Genomic DNA, 19849 nt, shown 5'->3' with positions numbered 1-19849 from the left:
TAAATTAGTAAATAATGTGCGAATTTTTTTTTAAATATGATGACATAAAGAAATATTTGGACATGCAAGGTTCTGTCTGACAGTGACGATATGTGATCATTCGTTTTATATTTTAGCTGAAGGTGTTATTGTGCTTTGACTAACACAATGCAAGGTCACTAATTGGTATCCTCCCACCCACCATTGCTTCTATTTTATTTGGTTCGCTGAGCATTTAGAGAGGAAGTGTCACTTGGTATGATTGTCTAATTCACATACATCATACCACTCTCAAATTAAGCTTGTAGTTCACGTTCATAGGCACAGAGTGACTGAATTTTATTACATTTGTGACAAACATCCATAGAGGGGAAAAAAGCTAGAAAAGCCTTTGTGTTGTTGTTTGGTACCTGCTTCCTTTGCATCCATCCATCCATCCATCCATCCATTTTCTTGACCGCTTATTCCTCACAAGGGTCGCGGGGGCTGCTGGCGCCTATCTCAGCTGGCGGGGGACACCCTGGACTGGTTGCCAACCAATCGCAGGGCACACAGAGACGAACAACCATCCACACTCACACGCACACCTAGGGACAATTCGGAGCGCCCAATTAACCTGCCATGCATGTCTTTGGAATGTGGGAGGAGACCCACGCGGGCACATATATATATTTATTTATTTATCTGTTTATTTATTTATTTATTTATTTATTTATTTATTTATTTTGTGATGTGCACCCAGTGGTAGACAATGAAATTGAGACTTATAGTGACCGGAATTATAGCTTTTGCTAATGATGACCTAAAGCAAGATGTGTGTGCGTAACTTGAAGATAAACCGCAGTGGAGGTTTGTTGCTCTCTTGAGGCAGGGGGAGGCCTCTGGCTTGGCAGACTAGAAAATACCCTTCGTATGATTAGAAGCGTTTCATCCATCGTTTCGCCCGCTTTCAAATTAGACCTATATCTCCTCTGTTTGTTATACGCTGCCGTTTTTTTGCCAATGAGCATGAAGTGTGGTTATCTCACTGCTGCGAGGACCCAGTGTGGGCTATCGGAAACAAGGTTGCGCGTAAACATAGTGGTCAGCTCACACCAGCCTTTTCCTATTAGGGACATCCGCTCACAGCTCTTTGCATCAGGATGCTCTCATTTACCGCCTTCACATACACCCATTTATCTCCCTTTCCTCCTTTCACTCTCTCCTTGCTCTCGTTTTAATTTCCTTCTCAAAAACAGAGCCGGCATTAAGCGGCCAAGCATGGCTAGCTGCAACGTGTCTCTCCTCAAAGAGCAAAGCAATGATTTAATTCCTTCTCCGTCTCTGTGGTCTCCTCTCCCTGCTCATCCGCACACGCAGGGCTTTAAGTAGTCGCCATGCCACGGCCGTTGCTGACAATCAATACCTGTGGTCAGGACGGAGCACGCGGGGCCTCCTAAATAGGCCCTGAAGGTCCAGCCATAAAACACCTTAGAGGCCGTACATGCCACACCATAAGTCACCTTTTTTACTTTGTCTCCCATGACAGAATGAGCAGGGCTGAAAACATCGCGGACGGGTCACCCATTAAGTCAGGAAGATGATAAGTAAGGAGTCACAGGACAACCCAGCAATTCCTCTGTTCACTCAAGCTACTTGTAACTTTGGCAAAGTTGTTGTTATTGTTGTTGTTTTTTTTTAATCTTTACATAACACACTCTAATATTCAATAATAGTCCACTGTTCTGTTTAACTTTTTGAGGGAAATGTTGTGTTTTAAATATCGTAGCATGACAACGACAATATTGTGGCAATTTTAATATCACAATAACACGATATTGCGGTTATTGTTACATCCCTAATAACAGTAGAAAGTGCTTCCAAAATGGCAGACACTTGGAAGCCTTTTATGTTCTACTGCTATTATTTTAAATGAAGAAATTGTATCTCCGGAGCAATTCTGAGATGTGAACTTTAAGGGGTCCTCAGCTGTGGATCTTTTTACTGAGAGTGCACTAATTTATACTTCAACAAAAAGTCTTTCTCCATTGAAGGTCATTGTAGTTTCTTGACAAGAAGCTTAGAAGAAAAAAATCCATCCATCCATCCATCCATCCATCCATCCATCCATCCATCCATCCATCCATCCATCCATCCATCCATCCATCCATCCATCCAAACATCCATCCTCTTAAATTTGAGATACATACAGTATGCTGCACAGTGGCAGTGAACCAAACTCAATAACTTGACAAAAAGCAACATAGAATTGCGATATATGTTGTTTGGTATCACATTTTTACTCTTTAACCCTGTAAAGCTTGAACCATGAAATTTATGAGAGAGAATTCTGATTCTTTGTAAATACAATAGAGTATTTATTGGTCCTTTTGAACAGACAAACATTTTTTTCTACATAAGACTTTTGTGTCATATGATACATCCAGTCACAATGCTTTAAATTTGTAAATTTATAACAATTAATATATAATAAACAGACATATCAAACATATAATTATTTCCAAAAATCAGAAAGAACAGTTCCCACTATTAATAAGTATCGGTGTCTCTTCCTTTCTCAATTGAGGCGATCTTGCAAGGTCGCTGGAAAAGCCATCAGCTGGGTGATACTGCCCTCTAAAGGATTATCCATGCAATGCATGTTTCAGATCATATACGTCAGGGTTTTAATGGGAAAAAAATATATGCTCATGAAATAGAAGGCTCAAAATGCCTTGTATTTAATATGATACGTTGATATGATGATTGGGTTAAGCAACAGATATGTTTACACAAGTAGTGGTACAACTCATATAGACAGGCGATATAACAATATTTACAGACATATATTATTTATCCTTTGTGGAAAAAGGAGTCTGAGGGCCGGACGAATTAATCGGCTAGCCAATTAAATTAGCCGACTACAGCCTCTCAAACATCGACCAAAATCATCGGCCAAACGGCCAATGTTTGACGATTATTTTTACCTTTATGTACTCTAATCATTATAGAAGTTGTAGTTAGTGGTCACATTGCAAGGATACCTAGCATAGTTTTATAAGGTGAAAAAGTAGAAAATTTGTTAAAATTCTTAGGCCTGTTGGATGTTTTAAGTGATCAGTACGAGAAAACCGATAATGCAATTGCACTCGATTAGCCAGATAAGGCCAGAGAAATCGTCAGATTAAGTTTATCATGCAGATAGTTCCCCATTTAATTTTTAAAATTGTGGGCGCAGAATAAGTGATGTATAGGCCTGCAGAGGGTTAGCCTGTGGCTTGTTGACAGAGACAGAACAATGAGCATGTTTCTCATCTTGCTTCGCCTCCAGCCGGCCTGAAGCCGACATTAAACAAACCGATAGCGAGCACTTTAATTACCTTTGCATTCACGCCCGCTCGCGTCCCGCCATTTCCCACTTTGCTTGTGCAGATTGGGGGGAGCCAGATAGAAGGTAGAGAAGCATAATTACTTATTTTACTAGAGTGCAGCAGAATGCTTGTTGGCAAATGACTCTAATTCCAAATGGTTAACAAGATTTTTCTTTTTAATAGAGCCGAATCCACGCGATGGCGAATTGCTTTCTTATTTGGAGCCTTAATGGCTTTTCATACGTTGCATTTCCAATAAGCAGTAAACTCGGGAATTAATATTGCAGACTGTGTTATGATGCAAATAGCAGCCAGATAAGAAAACTGTACCTTCATGTTGGCCTACAGTATATTTGCTGTCACTTTATTACTTCTGGAAAGTCAGTGCCACTACAGTATATCATCACATTTTGAATGGCTTTCATACATTGCATTATATATATGTATAAAATCAAATATTTTGTGATTCTAAAATGTGACTGTTGATGACGAATCTTAGTTGTATTTTGTTACATCTCGCATACATACAGGACAAAACTGTTGGTATTTTATAGTTAAGTAAGGCATATTATTCCTTTTTTTTCACCCCATAATTTAAAATGTCCCAAATGTCTTAACGTGTACATCCAATGACCAAAAATTGTGTTGCATTTTTCTTTAACTGACATCCTATTTCCTTTTTTGCTAATATTCTCCCACCTCGTATACTGTTAGGCCCAATTACGGCCACCATACCCAAAAAAAAAAAAAAAAAAACCTTTCCATACTATATTTAAAGGGTTTTGTAGTGAGTCAACTTTGACTATAATGTACCAGTTCCAACTTTTATTTATTTTTTTCATTTTTTTTTCTCCAATTAATTTAGAGCTTGGCGGCACGGTGATTGAGTGGTTAGCGCGTCCGTCTCCCAGTTCTGAGGACTCCGGTTCGAGTCCAGGCTCCGGCCTTCCTGGGTGGAGTTTGCATGTTTCCCCGTGCCCGCGTGGATCTTCTCCGGGTACTCCGGTCTCCTCCCACATTCCAAAGACATGCATGGTAGGTTAATTGGGCGCTCCGAATTGTCCCTCGGTGTGCTTGTGAGTGTGGATGGTTGTTCGTCTCTGTGTGCCCTGCGATTGGCTGGCAAACAGTCCAGGGTGTCCCCTGCCTACTGCCCAAAGCCAGCTGAGATAGGCGCCAGCACCCACCGCGACCCTTGTGAGGAATAGGCGGTCAAGAAAATAGATGGATGGATGGATGAAATTTAGAGCTTGCCATTAAGGATCCCCTTGTCCAAATGGTGGGCAAATGGCCAAAGTTTAATAGGCTTTTTTTTTTTTTTTTTTGGTCAACTTACCTTGGCAACCTTTTTTCACAGCATTTTCTAATTTAACCTGTCATTCTGGTAATGGTCTCTGATCCTATCTTCATATCTGTGGGGGGACGTGATGATCATTATAAGACGCAATATTTGTGAGCCAAACACCGGCAGATAAGTGCAAGGGAATTGGAAAGGGGTGACTGCTTTCATTAGGTTGGAATATTAATGCAGCGAGTCTTTTCAGGTACCGATGGAGCTTGTTCTCCTTGTATTCTTGTTCATTGTGCGCCACACTTACTTTGATGAGTGAGTCTGAGTTTCAAGTTGATTTTAATTGGGTCACCGTCTCGTCTCTGCTCTTGTGCTTGTGCTGTATCTGTTGAACTCTTGATTAATTAGAGCTACAAAAAAATGCCAGAGAGGTTTGATATGTTTCATATGTGTTCTTCCTCTATCTCCATTGATGTTCTCCTTTTAGAAGCATTGATACCAAGCAATGAGAAGACATGCAATTAAGGATGGCAATTGCAAAGTACATCATGATCTTATTACCAAAACATGAAATAAATTATTGAAGAAAATCTATAGTTACACCTTGAGTTTTTATCAAAACAAACTGAAGCAGCAGGGCAGTGGATTTTATTTTATTTTTTAAAGACAGACATGGACAAAATTTAATTGAAGAGGAGCTAAAGCACATGTAAAAAATTTTAACAAGAGTCAATGGATAAAGAATCGTGCAGCCCAGACCACAAATACATCATAAAATCAGTTGATTAAAACAACTCTACGCATCATTGACAATCCTGCTCAACTAAACATTGATAAATATATACTGTACACACATTCATATATTATGATTATAATATTTCATTATGATGACTTCATTTTGTGTTTTTCAGCGTGACTCATCCGAGCAATGTTGTGGCGCCCTAGTGCCCTATATTGACTAGCCGCCACAGGCTATCACACTATTTGTTCAAAAAGTTCACGCAATCTTCACATCTGTCATATCTGAATGGTTTTCGTTCAAATCCGATGCGGTGTGACCCAGTGACAATGCATGTTGAATGATTTTCCCAACGGAGTCCATGTCAATCCCCCCATATGCATCAGAAGAATGTATTATGACAGATAAAGCCTCAGTGGATTCCATAAGACCGCCAATCCCTATCACGGTCCGACACGGACCGATAGTTTATGGATATATTATTCCGACTCCTCATCTTCTTTATCTTCCCTCCCAGATTACCACCTTCTCATGCGTACGCTCACAAGCACACAACCACTGCTCGTCGCCCCCTGGAGGGCTCCTGTGTTTTCAAAGTAAAGACCACTTAGAGAATAGCCCCAGGCATCTGAATACCAAAGTGTGCTGTGTTACATATTAGAAGGCACTCTACAAGTCAGGAACATAAACACTCAATAGCTCATCTCTCCTCCCAAGAATACACCAAATACCTCAAAACAGTTGGGTGGAAAGAGGCGATATGGAACAGATAGTCTGTGGGGACTTGACCAAATGACGAAGCACTCATTGAGATGTGCCGATCATCAGAGTGTAACAGTATGAGAGTAGAGGTGGTTTTAATATTTTAGTAAGAAAATGTCAGAAAACATCTTACCAGGGTGGTCCATTAACACAAAAGTAACAACAGTTTGGAATATAACAGTATGTTGAATTACTACTAAAGATTGTTAAAAGTTTTTATGGTGGAAACAGCTTGACCCGCAAGCAGATTAATTCGAGCTTTAATTAACAACTGAGGGGCCTATTCACTAAAGTCTTGTGTCGCCTTTGCACGGCGCTAACCGGTAAAAATGGAGAGAGAAAGAGAGAAAGAGAGAGAGAGAGACAGAGACAGACAGACATGTCCCTATGTTGGTTCAAGACACGTAGCGTAACCCGGGCTGAACGGCAATGGCGAGGAGGCATTTTACGATAATTTTTACGTGCCAAATCATACTGTACGCCCACGCCAACCTCTGAAAACATTTTTTTTTTTTAAACGATAGCACCAATAATTTGTACTTTATGAATTAATGACGTCGTTGTCGTCCTCTCTGCTCTGTGCAGCTTAAAATGACGCTCTAAACCCTTACTCTCGATCCAACCTCGCTTTCTGATAATGTCATCTTTCTCGCAACTGTTACTATAACAACCATGTTGTTGGCGTAAATCCATTTCCATGTGTGGTAAATCAGGCGCAAATTTGCTCCACGCTGTCAGTTTTGTGGGCGTGTTTGCGCCGGTAGATGATTAGAGCAATATCCTTAGTGAATAGGTGGGTAACTGGGCGCAGACCGCGCGTGCAGTTGTGGTGCAATATTCCACGCTATTACCGGATGCAGCGCATTCTTAGTGATATACTCCTTAGAGTTCAACTAGTGGCTATACTGTCAGATGCTTTTGAATTCATATGTAAATATGTTGTTCAGGCTTAATAATCTTACTGTAATTAGCAGCAAGAGTGACCTCCTCTTTTGCAAATAGTTATCCCACATGTAGTGCTCTAGTTATAAAAAGTTAAGTGCATTTACATTTCATAATTCTTTTTACTTGTCATAAATCACTAGACATAATGAAAAAAAAATAAAAAATTCTTTTGTATAATATACTATAAGTTAAAAATGACTAAGGCAATTAGCTATTATACTAAAATAAAAAAGGTAATAGCTTACAGTAACTTTTATCTTAGACTAGCCAGTTAGTGAGCCAACTTCCGATTATTAAACAGGTCTTTCATTAATGATTTACATTGATTACATTTAATTAGTAAGCTATTCATAAGATGGATCTGTATCACAACTGTAGCATTAGCTAAGAAGACGTTAGCGCTGACATGAGACGGCATCAAGACATTGATGTACATCATATTCTTCTTGCTTTAAGTTTGTTAAGGATGTATTTGGGTTCACTGAATGACAACATGGAAAAGAGCAGCTTCAAGTGAGATGCACCAGGAGATGAAATGTGTTGGTAGCAAACATCCAGCCCTCCTTTTATAGGAAGACATGTTGTTAATGATCACAAGCTTCATTCAATCTCCCAGTCAAGTAAATGAGGTTTGATCAGATACGCAAGCAGGCAGCTGGCTCACTATCTGTCACCACCAGCATGTTAATATTGAAAGAAAAACAATGCTATTAACAAACAGAGAAAGACAATTCTTTCTCACAGGCAGGAGGAGGAAGCTGTAATCTAAATTTTTAATGACCGCTCCTGTGTGACGACTTTGTCATTGCGTTTGGTGAAGGAAGCGAGCCAGGGCTGTCACTCTTATGTCAGGCTGCCCCACCTTTTTTGTTTTTTTTTGTTTTTGTTTAAATAAATATCTATTGCTTCTGTAAATAGCTCCTGGAGACATTTCAGCATTTTAATAGATATTGTTGCTGCTTCTTTTCAAAATGTGATGCATACATATATTAGAAGAATGACATTATTAAAGTAATGTGTTCAGGAAGCCAGCGAGTTGTGTTGTGTTGTAACCTCTGGAGGCTTATTATTGTATGTTAATATGCGAGATATATGTACAAAAGCATAAATGTGTGCCCACATAAAAGTTATGCTTTAACACTATAATGTGAAATATTAGCTACAGCTCTTAAGCCATTTAATGGTTGGATGATTTTTGGAATGAAGTCAAAATACAACTAGCTTTTCTGTCTGACGGTGGATATAAAAAGTCTCCACACCCCTGCTGAAATGCCAGGTTTTGTGATATTAAAAATGACAAAAAGACAAATCAATTCAAAACATTTCCGCCATTATTGTGACCTATAACCTATACAATTAATTTGAAGAAAACAAACTGGAATCGTTTTGTGCAACAAAAAAAAAAAAACCTGAGATAAAGTGATTTGGACAAGTGTGCACACCCTCCTTTAAACGGTGATGTAGCTGTGTTCAGAATGAACCAACTGCATTAAAATTCATGTTAAATGGGAGTCAGCTTTTCACCATATAAAGTGTCTCCTGATTAACCACAAATTAATTTCAGATGTTCTAGTAGGATCTTTAAATGTTGGCAGATGTTTTTGCACACACCCATTTAACATGCGATTGAATGTGATTGGTTAATTCTGACCACAGACATATCCCTATTTATAAGCAGGTGTGCACACTTGAGCAACCAAATCATTGCAGTTTAATTTTACTTTCCATGTGTATTTTTTTTTTCCCTAGTGACTTTTACAGGTAACAGATCACAACATCACATTAATGGTGAAAAATGTTTAAAATGATTTGCCTTGGTCTTATTCGGTTATATCACAAAAACCTGACATCATTTGTAGTCTGTAAATCTACTGTAATTCTAAGAGAAGCATGCAGGATGTCAATTATAGTTTGAGTCCAAAGACCTTCTTCTATCTATATACAAGTCCGAGTTAGTATGTTGCAATTTAGCCGTGACCTTTGTATCAGGAAACAAAGCAACAGGGAAAGGAATTCAGACACATGGACACATTTTCTAAGAGGAAAAGCCAACATTTGTCTTTTATTTCTATTTGCTCTTGTCGCCCTACTACCAACCCTCTCCATTCACATCTGACATACACAAACATCTTCTTCGGGTACAAAGACGAACAGCAGTTTTCTTTGCGTTTATCGTGACGAATTTCCCCACACACGTTTCACTTTGGTTGACCAATACATTTCGTGAAAGCGTGGCCTGGTGGTGTTGTTCTTTAATAAGTCCAGAGGTGAGGCAAAGCAGGCATGTGATCAGTCATCCTGTCAGGATCTTAGCCTCTGATTATCACCCAACATATTGGCGGAGGCTTTAATCTGCCACAGCCGCCTATGTCACGGCCCAGTAGACAAGTTGGGGAAAAGGTCACATTTCACGCCTGTTGAAAATGTGTATCAGCCAGAAAATTAGATTAGACTCCCCCCCCCCCCCCCCCCCCCAAATGCAAGTGAACGATTTTGAATAAGTCACTTTGAAACTTTTTAGGAGGAAAACAGGAGTCGAGAATTCACAGATGTGTTAGATATACCGGTGTTGTCTGAGTCTGAGAGCACTTTCAGAAACTGGTCCAAATGGTCACACGCTCGCCCATGGGCCTCACTTACAGACTTCAGAATGGATCTTTATTTACAACACAGAACTCGGAAACAGCTGATCAATCCATTTAGCCTTAGGCCACTGATTTGTCCGTATTTACTACAACAGGCAAAGAAAAGCCAGGGTCTTTTTTCCTCTCTCCTTCCTATTGATCTGGCGCTTAGAAAAGCTGCCCTGCTGTCTAAACTCTATTGATCCCTCCCTCTCAACGACAGCCTCTCGCAACTGTGTCGAAAAGGGACTTGGATGAATTGAAATTTCATTTCCAGCAACTTGTTCTTGTTATTTTGACCCCTCACCACCCCGCCCCCCTGCACTATTTGTTATTTTGACCCCCATCCATCTCCACTACACTATTGGGATCTTGTGTTGGCTGTCCAGAGGTGAGTGTCCTCACAGGGACTGGTTAACATTGATGCCATTAATGCATGACTAAGTAGCGCGTTATTCAAAACGTAATCTAAAATGTTATTTTTTCCACTTGGTAACCTGAGTACGGTGACTTCTCCAACATCACTTTCGGTTGTTCTGTAGGTAGAAAGAAAAATAGATAAAAGTGGTAGCTCTCATCATTGCAATCAGGTGAAACTACTGCCAGCAGAATACAACAGTGAGAGAAAATTGACAAGACTTAAATAAACAACACATACATCACAGACATGGTGCCCATCTCATACACGTATTCCATTGTAAAATTGTATTGTAAAATACCTGATTCCTAACACTGTACTGTATACTAAAGTCACTAAAACTAGGGGTGTCAAAATTAGTGTGTTAATTTTCCGTTAATTTAAGGTTCCTTTCACGCCACATTTTTTTTTTCTTTTTACGCACAATTAATGACTGCCCCTTACTTGGAAAGCCTGTACTGGGGGAATTCCAGCTTCAATGCAGCAGACACGTGCATGTCAAAATTTAGCAGTAATAAATGTAGCCTAATAATAATGCATATATAAAGAAAAATGCACTAAGCTCTTATCAACATCTTTCAAATGCAATTATGCCATCTAGTGGCAGAAAAATGACCTCAACAAAAACATTATCACACTTTTACAGTACCGTACATCTTTTTGATTTTAACTCAATTTTATGCGATTATGTATATATATATATATATATATGGATGATGGATGGATGGATGGTTGGATATAGATAGATAGATAGATAGATAGATAGATAGATAGATAGATAGATAGATCACATGAGAAAGGAGAACTCCGATATTGAACACAATGAAGCGCATTGTGGGAGTATTCAAATTCCCATTCACTCTGAGTGAGTGACATTATTGTTTTCAGCACTGGCGACTCACATGCATGTATGTGTATTCAAAACAGCAATAGAGGAAGAAGAGAGATTCACATTTTCAAGCTGAAAGTATAGCCACTATTTTGACTTTGTGTCAGTTAAAAACAAAAATATTAAAGTTTGTTGTACACTGTGCTGTCAAGTGTTTTTTTGTTTTTTTTTTTACTTTAAGCAGGGTTGTAGGTATTTGCTGAATGTAACTATTAAAGTACTTGTAATCTAAATTAGTTACGTTTAAAGCAGATAATCAGTAAAGTAGGTGAGTTACTTTTTCAAGGTAAGGTTCAGATCTAAAACCACCACTGGTCAGTTATTTCTGGATCATCAAAATGTCGCATCAAGATTATTAGCATATCATATGTTTCCTGTGATGTGTCATTATAATATTCATGTCATTCTAATATTTGCTTCATGTGTCTTATCACAACAATATTTACCTAAAAAGCAGGTTCTGTTTTAATTAACATTACAAATCTTCCGTCGCTCCATTTCAAGCCCCTAATGTCAATTCTTATTGTAATGCATTCTCATTACCACCATTGTAACTCTTATTATGATAAAGATGATTATCCCATTTATGACGGAATTATGGTTGTTTTCCCCGAAGGCACATATTTGGCTGGGTCGTTGGCCAAACAACATTGAGAGCTGACACTGATAAAGATAAACACGCAAACACCCCAGTGTGTCTGCTGTTGCGCCTGTAAGACGCTCCATCTGAATTGCATATCTGCCTCGCCACCAAGCTTGTCATAAGCTGTATTAAGAAAAATGGTCACCCGGTTTGACACAAATTGGAAAATGACATTTGGAAAATGGCCCCGGCTGTGGAAATTAGAGATATTAAAATTATACATCAGTGTCTGCAGTGCAGGGTGGAAAAAAGGTGTGGGGGAGTTCCTACTTGTGTTTTCCCAATCGGGCTTCTTCTCCATGTTCATCCTCGGCTTTATTTCTCTTTTTCTTAATCTCGCACACTTTGTCTTTCTCCGGAGGCGATGTAAGGTCAGAGCCCAGGAAAAGTGGTTTTTAAATGCAGCGACACATAAGTTTGCCCCACAGGGACGATCCCACCCAGTGTGTGCGTGTGTCTGCAGCCACTGTAGTGTGTCTCGTCAGCTTATTGCTTGAGCTTTCTGGCAGTAACCTGCTAATGGATCATCTCAGAGGTGTGATATGCATTACGCAAAACAGTAAGGTGTGCTTACACTTTTATAAAAAATTGAGACAGATTCAATCCCATACTGCTGTTTTGTTTTTGTTTTTGTTGTTTTGTTTTAATTTATTTTTTGTTTTTTTTAGAGGAGGCAAAATAACTCATCTATAAAGCGGATAGATGTTAAAACAAAAAGAAGAAGACATTTTGGATGTACATGAATTTTCTAGTATGGTGTGAGTTAGCATATATTAGTGTTTATTCATAATTGTAATGTTAAAGGACTTGGTTTAAATAAAATTGCAATGGCCCACATTTGTGAGAGTATTTTGTCGAATGGTAGCTACTCACCTAAGGCAACTTGTGGCTTTCTAACAAAAATGTCAGAATGTACTCATTTATGTTGAGTACTTTATGTCCTGTATTTAACCATGTGTGGCTTTTGCCTTGGTTTCATTGATGTTATTTCCATTTTTCATACAAAACAGTGACTTTGGAATGTTTTGACCTCCTGACCTCTCCTTTTCAAGGAAAATGAAGTTCCCACTTTAAAAAGAGCTGCCACATACTGTACGTATGTTGCCTTCAGGATGGAGGTCAGAAGCTCTTTTCAAAGCGAGTGCAGGAGGAAAACATTCATTCTCTATGGCCTCGACGAATGAATGGTATATTCGCATATGCTGGTCAAATATTTAGAGAATGGTCCGCAGTAATCCTTCATGGTCGTGAGAGGCAGGAGGTCATCCATTTTAAGAGCAATCACTTTCTAAGGCTGGCTTCACACACAGTCATTCCAGCTTGAAATTTAATTTCCTTTGCAATAGCAAATTGTGTTCTCTATTGCCCATTCAAGCCTGCAGTCACCTCAGTATAATTTCTTAACATAGTAGCTCCCGAAATGTCAGGGAAAGACTGAAATATCTAATGACCATTACTCTTGCGGGTGCTGCAGCCTGCGGAATTGGAAATGTGGCCATTAGAGTGCTGACAAAAAAAAACAACCTTTGACCCTGTCTCACTCAACATCTTTGATGGATATCGTCATGTTTTGGTTATGAGTGAAAATGTTGTGCAATGCACGTGCATGGTTGAAAACTGGGACCATCAGACTTTCTCCCTATTTTTTGCATGACTTCAGATTTTTTTTAAAGTCTACATAAATGTGATGAAGTCCAGTTGACATTGACTAGCTGCTAGTCAACTGTTCGACTAGTTCATTGCTCAGTCTGCATGTGCTGTGACAATCAAGATCCATTCATAAGTCAAGAGGGCTAATTATTATGCCATTAGCTATAGTCAACATCATCCTTTAAACATCACCATTAAACATTGTGGAGTAGTAAGGTTTACTACCGGTAGTCTGTAAACTACACATGAATCGCAGGAAGTTTGATATGGAGATGAGATGAAGATTATAAATAGAAATTAGAAATGAATCTTCTAAAATTACCTGTTGATGACAATAGTAATAATAGTAATAATAATAATAATAATAATAATAATAATAATAATAATAATAATAATAATAAATTAAATTTTATATGGAATAAAACGAAGCCATAAGTAAGTATGTAAGTAAGTAAGTAAGTAAAAATAAATAAATAACTAAATAAAAGTGAAAATAAAAAGGGATATAAAATAATTCGAAAATTAAATGCAAAAAATAAATATAAATGGAAATAAAAACAAAACGAAACAAAATATACATAAATAAAGGTGGAATTAAATAAAAAATAAATATATAAATAGTAATAAATCAATAAATAAATACACGCTGTCACATTTATTTATTCAATGTGGCAGACACTGTCAGCAAAAAGCGTTATTTAAATGAGGGGGCGGTCCTTAACTTTTCTTAGATTGGACTCCGCCTTTCCATGGTCGAATGAACGGGTTGACGAACAAGGAAGTCTCATCGGCTTGCATGGAAACCTCCAGCAACAACTATCTTGTTGTAGTTCATTTGTTTATTTTTAATTTTGGCAGTTTTGGTCCTAATATGCAAATCTTAATTTTAATGTCAGAGCCTCTTCTTAGAATTGCAGCCGAGGGTTACGAAACCCTTACAAGAGATCATTTTGATGGGCTTGCCAAATTCGCTGGTGGTTCACATTCGTGCAAGGAAAGTATGGCATTTGAGTCGAGGTGTTTTTACAGCGCACGCGGTAAACCAACGGCCTTCAAAGCACAGCACTTATTGCTGAGTGCCTCTGGGGTGATTGGCCGAGATTACTCTCAAAACAAAGTGCGGACAGGTTGATTAATTGAAGGGTCCGCAGAGGTGCACACCACAGTATATTATCACGCTAGCGAACACTCGCTCATTTCATCCGCGGTGGACTTTTATGGGCTGATCTTGCCACTGTGTGAGTTTGTCACTTCATAAAAGTGATGCCACCTCCTCTTTGGGTGTTGCTTTTGCAAAAACTTATCAGCGTTCTGACAGACGTGTTGTTTTAATGAAGTCTCTGAGGCTCTCTCACAACACAATACACAGATGATTGAAGGTCATGGCAGTAGCAATGTTTCCAACTAGCTATTCTATGGTGTGGAGAATAGGACGGCGATTACTCCATACACTTGCAGTTCCAGTGCTTTTTTGTTTATTTTTTTCCCAGACTGCAGTATGTGCCAGTTTGAGAACTTTGGCTCCAACGTGTAGTGCAGTTAATGCTATGTAGGTTGTTCAGCGTCTTCAACTTGAAGCCATTGAGAAGCTTTATCACTCTCAACAACATCTGCTGAAATGAGCTTTTGTTGATATTGAGTTATACAGTGCAGACCTCCGGATAGACTGTCCTTGGCTTTGCCAAAATGCCTGCTATAGGAGTTGGGTGTTTTCATTAGCAGTTGGTGTGGCAGGATTTTCCATGGCTTGGTTTGTCAGGATCAGATCATTGTTCGACAAACTTGCCATGGATAGCAGGAATTGTACTTTGTACAAAGCGTTAGAGCAGAGTGGCACAGAACTGCAGTCAGGGAGAGGAAACTGTATTGCCCAATGGCAAATTTGCAACACTGCTCAATGTTAATTTGCAAGCCATAGGCGATGGAATAATGTGTCAACAAAAACTGCAAAACTTCCACTATCAAATGCTGATGGTCTCACATTTGTTTGCATGATACCTGAAACTGAATAAAAATGACTCAAATAGTGACTTTTGGCAGTCTGTATATTGAATTTTGTTTTCTTTTCATTGAATTCCTGTCCAATTTTGTTGGCTGATGACATATACAATCATAAGGTTTAAATTTGCCGTGTAATATCAGTTGTTAAGTGTCTATTTGAAAATGCACATTTTCACAGAACAGAACTATACTGCTCCAAATAAACAACCTAGTCTGGTCTTGGTCCAAGATTGGCATTAGTTGGAACAGAACCAGATCCTCAGGCTCTGGAATGTCCGTAAAGGTTGATGACTTGAATTTAGATGGGGACCTTGAATCTGAACAAGATCTGCAAACTCTTCCACAGTAATTATGAAGAGGTCGGGGGTGTTTGCTGTTGTGGTGGCGAGGGAGGGGAGCTGGTGGCAGCGTGCCATGCGGTCATGCCCCTCATCACATCACATGAAAGGATTGTAATTAACTTCAACACCGTGTCAGACCGCAATCAACAGAACCACAGAGGAAATTAGTTGTTTTTTTCTGTGTCTGTGGCATTCATAAGCAAGGCGTTAAAATGTATACTAGCCGGCTCGTTTTTAATTAACATTTTGAGCTTTGAAGGCGTGTTAGCAATATCCCTTAATGAGCTTTGTGGAAAAGGAGCCCAACAGAGGACAAAGGGCAACTACTTCCATTGTTTGTCGATGCGCTCTTCTTTATTCTAATATCATCCCATCCATCCATCCATTTTCTTGACCGCTTATTCCTCACAAGGGTCGCGGGGGGTGCTGGCGCCTATCTCAGCTGGCTCTGGGCAGTAGGCGGGGGACACCCTGGACTGGTTGCCAGCCAAAAGCAGGGCTATTCTAATATCATTCCAATCGTAATCAGTGTTTAACTCCTCATTCAGTAGGAACGTCACCTCCACCACCTCCTTCCCAATTGGGGACGAGCACATTATACAGGCAATCCTTTCTTCATGTAATGAGATCGTTCTTGATGAGGTCGTTAATCTTCATAATAGTATGAAATTGTTTTAAATCCTTGTGTTGTCTAATCCATGTTGCACAAGATAAGACAACACATATTCATTACATTTATAATCCAAGTTAAATCCTGGTGGATATTCTAGCAGTGGCACCCATAATATAGGACCAGCAGTTTAATACTGTTAAAAATAAATAAATGTGATCTGCTAATTGTGATCATCCCCCTCCCCTCATTGCTGGGCTCCTCTATCATTTGTTGCAGTAGATTTGTCCACACAGTTTTATAAAACACAACCTTGGATCCGTGCCCTGTGATTGGCTGGCAACCAGTTCAGGGTGTACCCCGCCTACTGCCCAAAGCCAGCTGAGATAGGCTCCAGCACCCCCCGCGACCCTTGTGAGGAATAAGCAGTCAAGAAAATGGATGGATGGATGGAACCTTGGGTCCATCACAGACAATTTTCTCACTACCTTTATGTCCAAATGTCCCAAAAAGTCTATTTTACTGAGAGCACTGGAGAAATCATTTTAATGTCTGCCGGCTTTTTGCTGGTTTATTTATTTCCCCTTCCATTTGACTGGTCACTCATTTGTTTTCCAGTGTCCTTGCATGTCATAAATTGCACCAACCTGAAACATCATCGCTGAGAATTTTGGAGTTCCTTGAGAGAAGTTTAATTTGGTTTAGAGCTGAAAGGTGAATAATGCATCTCAAAGTGCTACATGTACTGTTTTACCATTAATATGCAGCTTGCGTTATCTACAGAATACTTATGAGTACCAGCGAAAATGTTTGTGATGTTATTTATTTATGTTGCTCTTTTCAATTATTCATGTGTTTATTTATTCATGGAAGAACTAACTGAAATCTGAAATTGGAAAATTCATTTTTGCTGAAGGGCACTTGGCCCCACTCTATCCTGCCAGACACAAACACCAAAAAAAAAAAACAAATGTGTGAGGTGGGGTGTAGGCTTTTTAGTAATTGCTTATGTAGTATTTACTTAAACTCTTCAGATAATGGCTCACTGAAGATGAAAAGCGTTGACAAAAAACAAGAGAGCTGAAGACTATTTGTTGTTGTCTGCTGTGTGTGACATTGGTTGTATCTATGCTTTAACACCCTCCTCTTGTTATTGTCCAATGTCTTGGATATAGTCAATCATGAGAATTTTAAGGGGGAAAAAAAGTCAATCATCCAGGAAAATCTGTAGTCCTTACAAATGATTGAATTCGTATATTTTCAATACCGCTTATTCCTTTCAGGGTGACGGCCGAGCTGGAACCTGTCCCAGCTGACTTCAGGCGAAAGGCAAACATCACAAAGGACTTGGTAACCAGTCAATCACAGAACACATATACGGATTCGCTGCCTACACCGAATTAAGGTGAGCGGACCACTTACATCATCAGTTTAGAGCAAACAGTGAGGCTGTAATATTGCACACCCAACAAAAAAAATGGAATTCACAAGCAGTTTGAGGTTTATGACTTTGAATTTGTGCTAGGTGTTTAGCTTAGTATTATGAATTGTCAGTGACTAATGAATTTTGTTGTTGTGGGTGACATGACAGTTGATCAAAGGTGTCACAATCTCCTCTTTCAAGGTGTCAATTAACAGCACAGCCTGAATGACAATTTGTATCATTTAATTACAGCACACATATCTGGGCATTGTACATTCATTCTAATCTTTATCCACCTTGATCGCTTTACAATATACGGTAGTTCTTTAGATGGATAAATGATTAAAATGCATTGATTCAGCAGCCTTATTTACATTCACCCCCTTCCAACACTCTTCGTCCTTATTTTTCACAATTAATTGTGGAGCGTGGCAGTTTGGAGGGTGAGGCACCGGTGACAATTTGTAATCAAAGCAGCGGTTCCAATTATTTATGGAGGCAGAGTGACATGTTTTTGATGAGTTTGTTCTGCCTTGTACGTTGATAGATAGCCGTACTTGACAGTGAAGCTGCTGACTTCAAGTGCCAAAGATGAAAGATTAAAATGGGCTTTTTTGTTGTTGTTTTTTTGTTTGTTTTTTGTTTTTTTAGCCAGATCAAACCAAGCCAATGGTCACCCCTCCTCCACTGCTACCCACCTTCTCCCACCTCTGACCTTGGCTGCATGTGCATATGTAAGCATGCATGCATGACTGTGTGCTTGCATCATTCCCAACCTAGAGGGTTTATTAATTTTGATTGATGACTCCATTTATCCTTGGAATAACAATTCTCTAATACCCCTCACCGCCATGTCTGCAGCCATCAGAACCCAGTATGGAAGTGATATTACAAACAAAATGAGAAATTTGCTATTTGACAAGGAGCTTGATAAAATGCTTTCATAGTTGGTCTTGATGCGTGGAAATGTTATGCTAATGTCGCCACAATCCAAGCAGCTTACTTGGAAATTAATCAGAAGACCAGAAGTGGGATACAATAGGAGATCTTTGACCTTAAAACTGTGTGCCATTATTGTGCTATTGTGCCAAAATTAAATAAAATTACAGCAAAAAAAACAATCTATCTATCTATCTATCTATCTATCTATCTATCTATCTATCTATCTATCTATCTATCTATCTATCTATCTATCTATCTATCTATCTATCTATCTATCTATCTATCCAGGCCAGCCGTTGATTAGTCTAAGTCTATATAAGTTTACGTCATAGAAATATTGTTGTCTTTTATTTCATTAAGTACTTTTTAAAGTAATTCAACGTTATCTGAAGTTAAAAAGATACATTACCAATCAAAGGAGTGTAAAAATTTTGTCAGATTTGTTGAGATAAATGTGCACAGAATTGTTCTGCTACTAGGTGGCATTAGCGTTTCATGCTGGACATTGATGAGAATAACAGTCTGTTTTTCTTTTCAAATTAAGAGTAAATTATTAGAACATGAAGCAATCCCAGTTCCCAGAACTGTATTTATTATTATTATTATTATTATTATTATTATTATTATTATTATTATTATTATTATTATTATTATTATTTGTTATTATTATTTTTATTATATTTGAGAAAGTGTTATAGTGACACCTATGCAAAACATTGTATGCCTTTATTTTTAAGTTTTCTACTGATGCACCTTGTCATTATAGTGATGCAGGTTTCCAGCAAACGAGCCAGAAATAAAACCAATGATGCTACGTGAGCTATCTTCTGACATTGCTGAATAAAATATGCCTCACGTTCAAAGAGCAAGTAACTATATAGTATATAATATGTGGGGTTCCACTGTATGAAAAAAAAATGCTTCAAAATTGTTTAAAACAAACTAAAAAAAAAAAACAAGCATGTGTCTCCTCTCTCAAACGCTGTGGGCGTGTCCACTGAATACACTTTACCTATGTTCCACTTAATAAAGATGCTACTTTCATCATATTTCTTATGGCCATGCACTCCTACTTGTTTGAGTCCTAAACGCCCAAAAATGGTGAGAGAGAAAAAAAAAAAAAAAAGTTAAATGCCTATGTATCTCAATACTTTGCTGTCCTCAACAATTTTTAAAACTATTTTTAATAATTATCTTCAAAACTGTATATGTAACGTATTTAGAATCAAATCTCATGAATCT

The 19849-nt window shown here is 38.6% G+C and overlaps 1 protein-coding gene across 1 annotated transcript in view; it reads left to right on the top strand.

The window, feature by feature from the left end:
• The window catches only part of LOC144017270 (uncharacterized), a 109223-nt gene extending 90721 nt beyond the window's left edge, over positions 1-18502 (top strand). Inside the window, exons 4-5 of the mRNA XM_077518641.1 lie at positions 17526-17647; positions 18317-18502. Of these exons, the coding sequence (XP_077374767.1) occupies positions 17526-17646 (121 nt within the window). The 3' untranslated portion in view covers position 17647; positions 18317-18502. The remainder of the gene's footprint in view (positions 1-17525; positions 17648-18316) is intronic.
• The last annotated feature ends 1347 nt before the right edge of the window (positions 18503-19849 follow it).

Source organism: Festucalex cinctus, chromosome 4 (assembly GCF_051991245.1).
Source record: "Festucalex cinctus isolate MCC-2025b chromosome 4, RoL_Fcin_1.0, whole genome shotgun sequence".
NCBI classification, from domain to species: Eukaryota; Metazoa; Chordata; class Actinopteri; order Syngnathiformes; family Syngnathidae; genus Festucalex; species Festucalex cinctus.
Note: the sequence above shows the minus strand (reverse complement) of the source record. Positions and strands in the feature narration are given on the sequence as shown.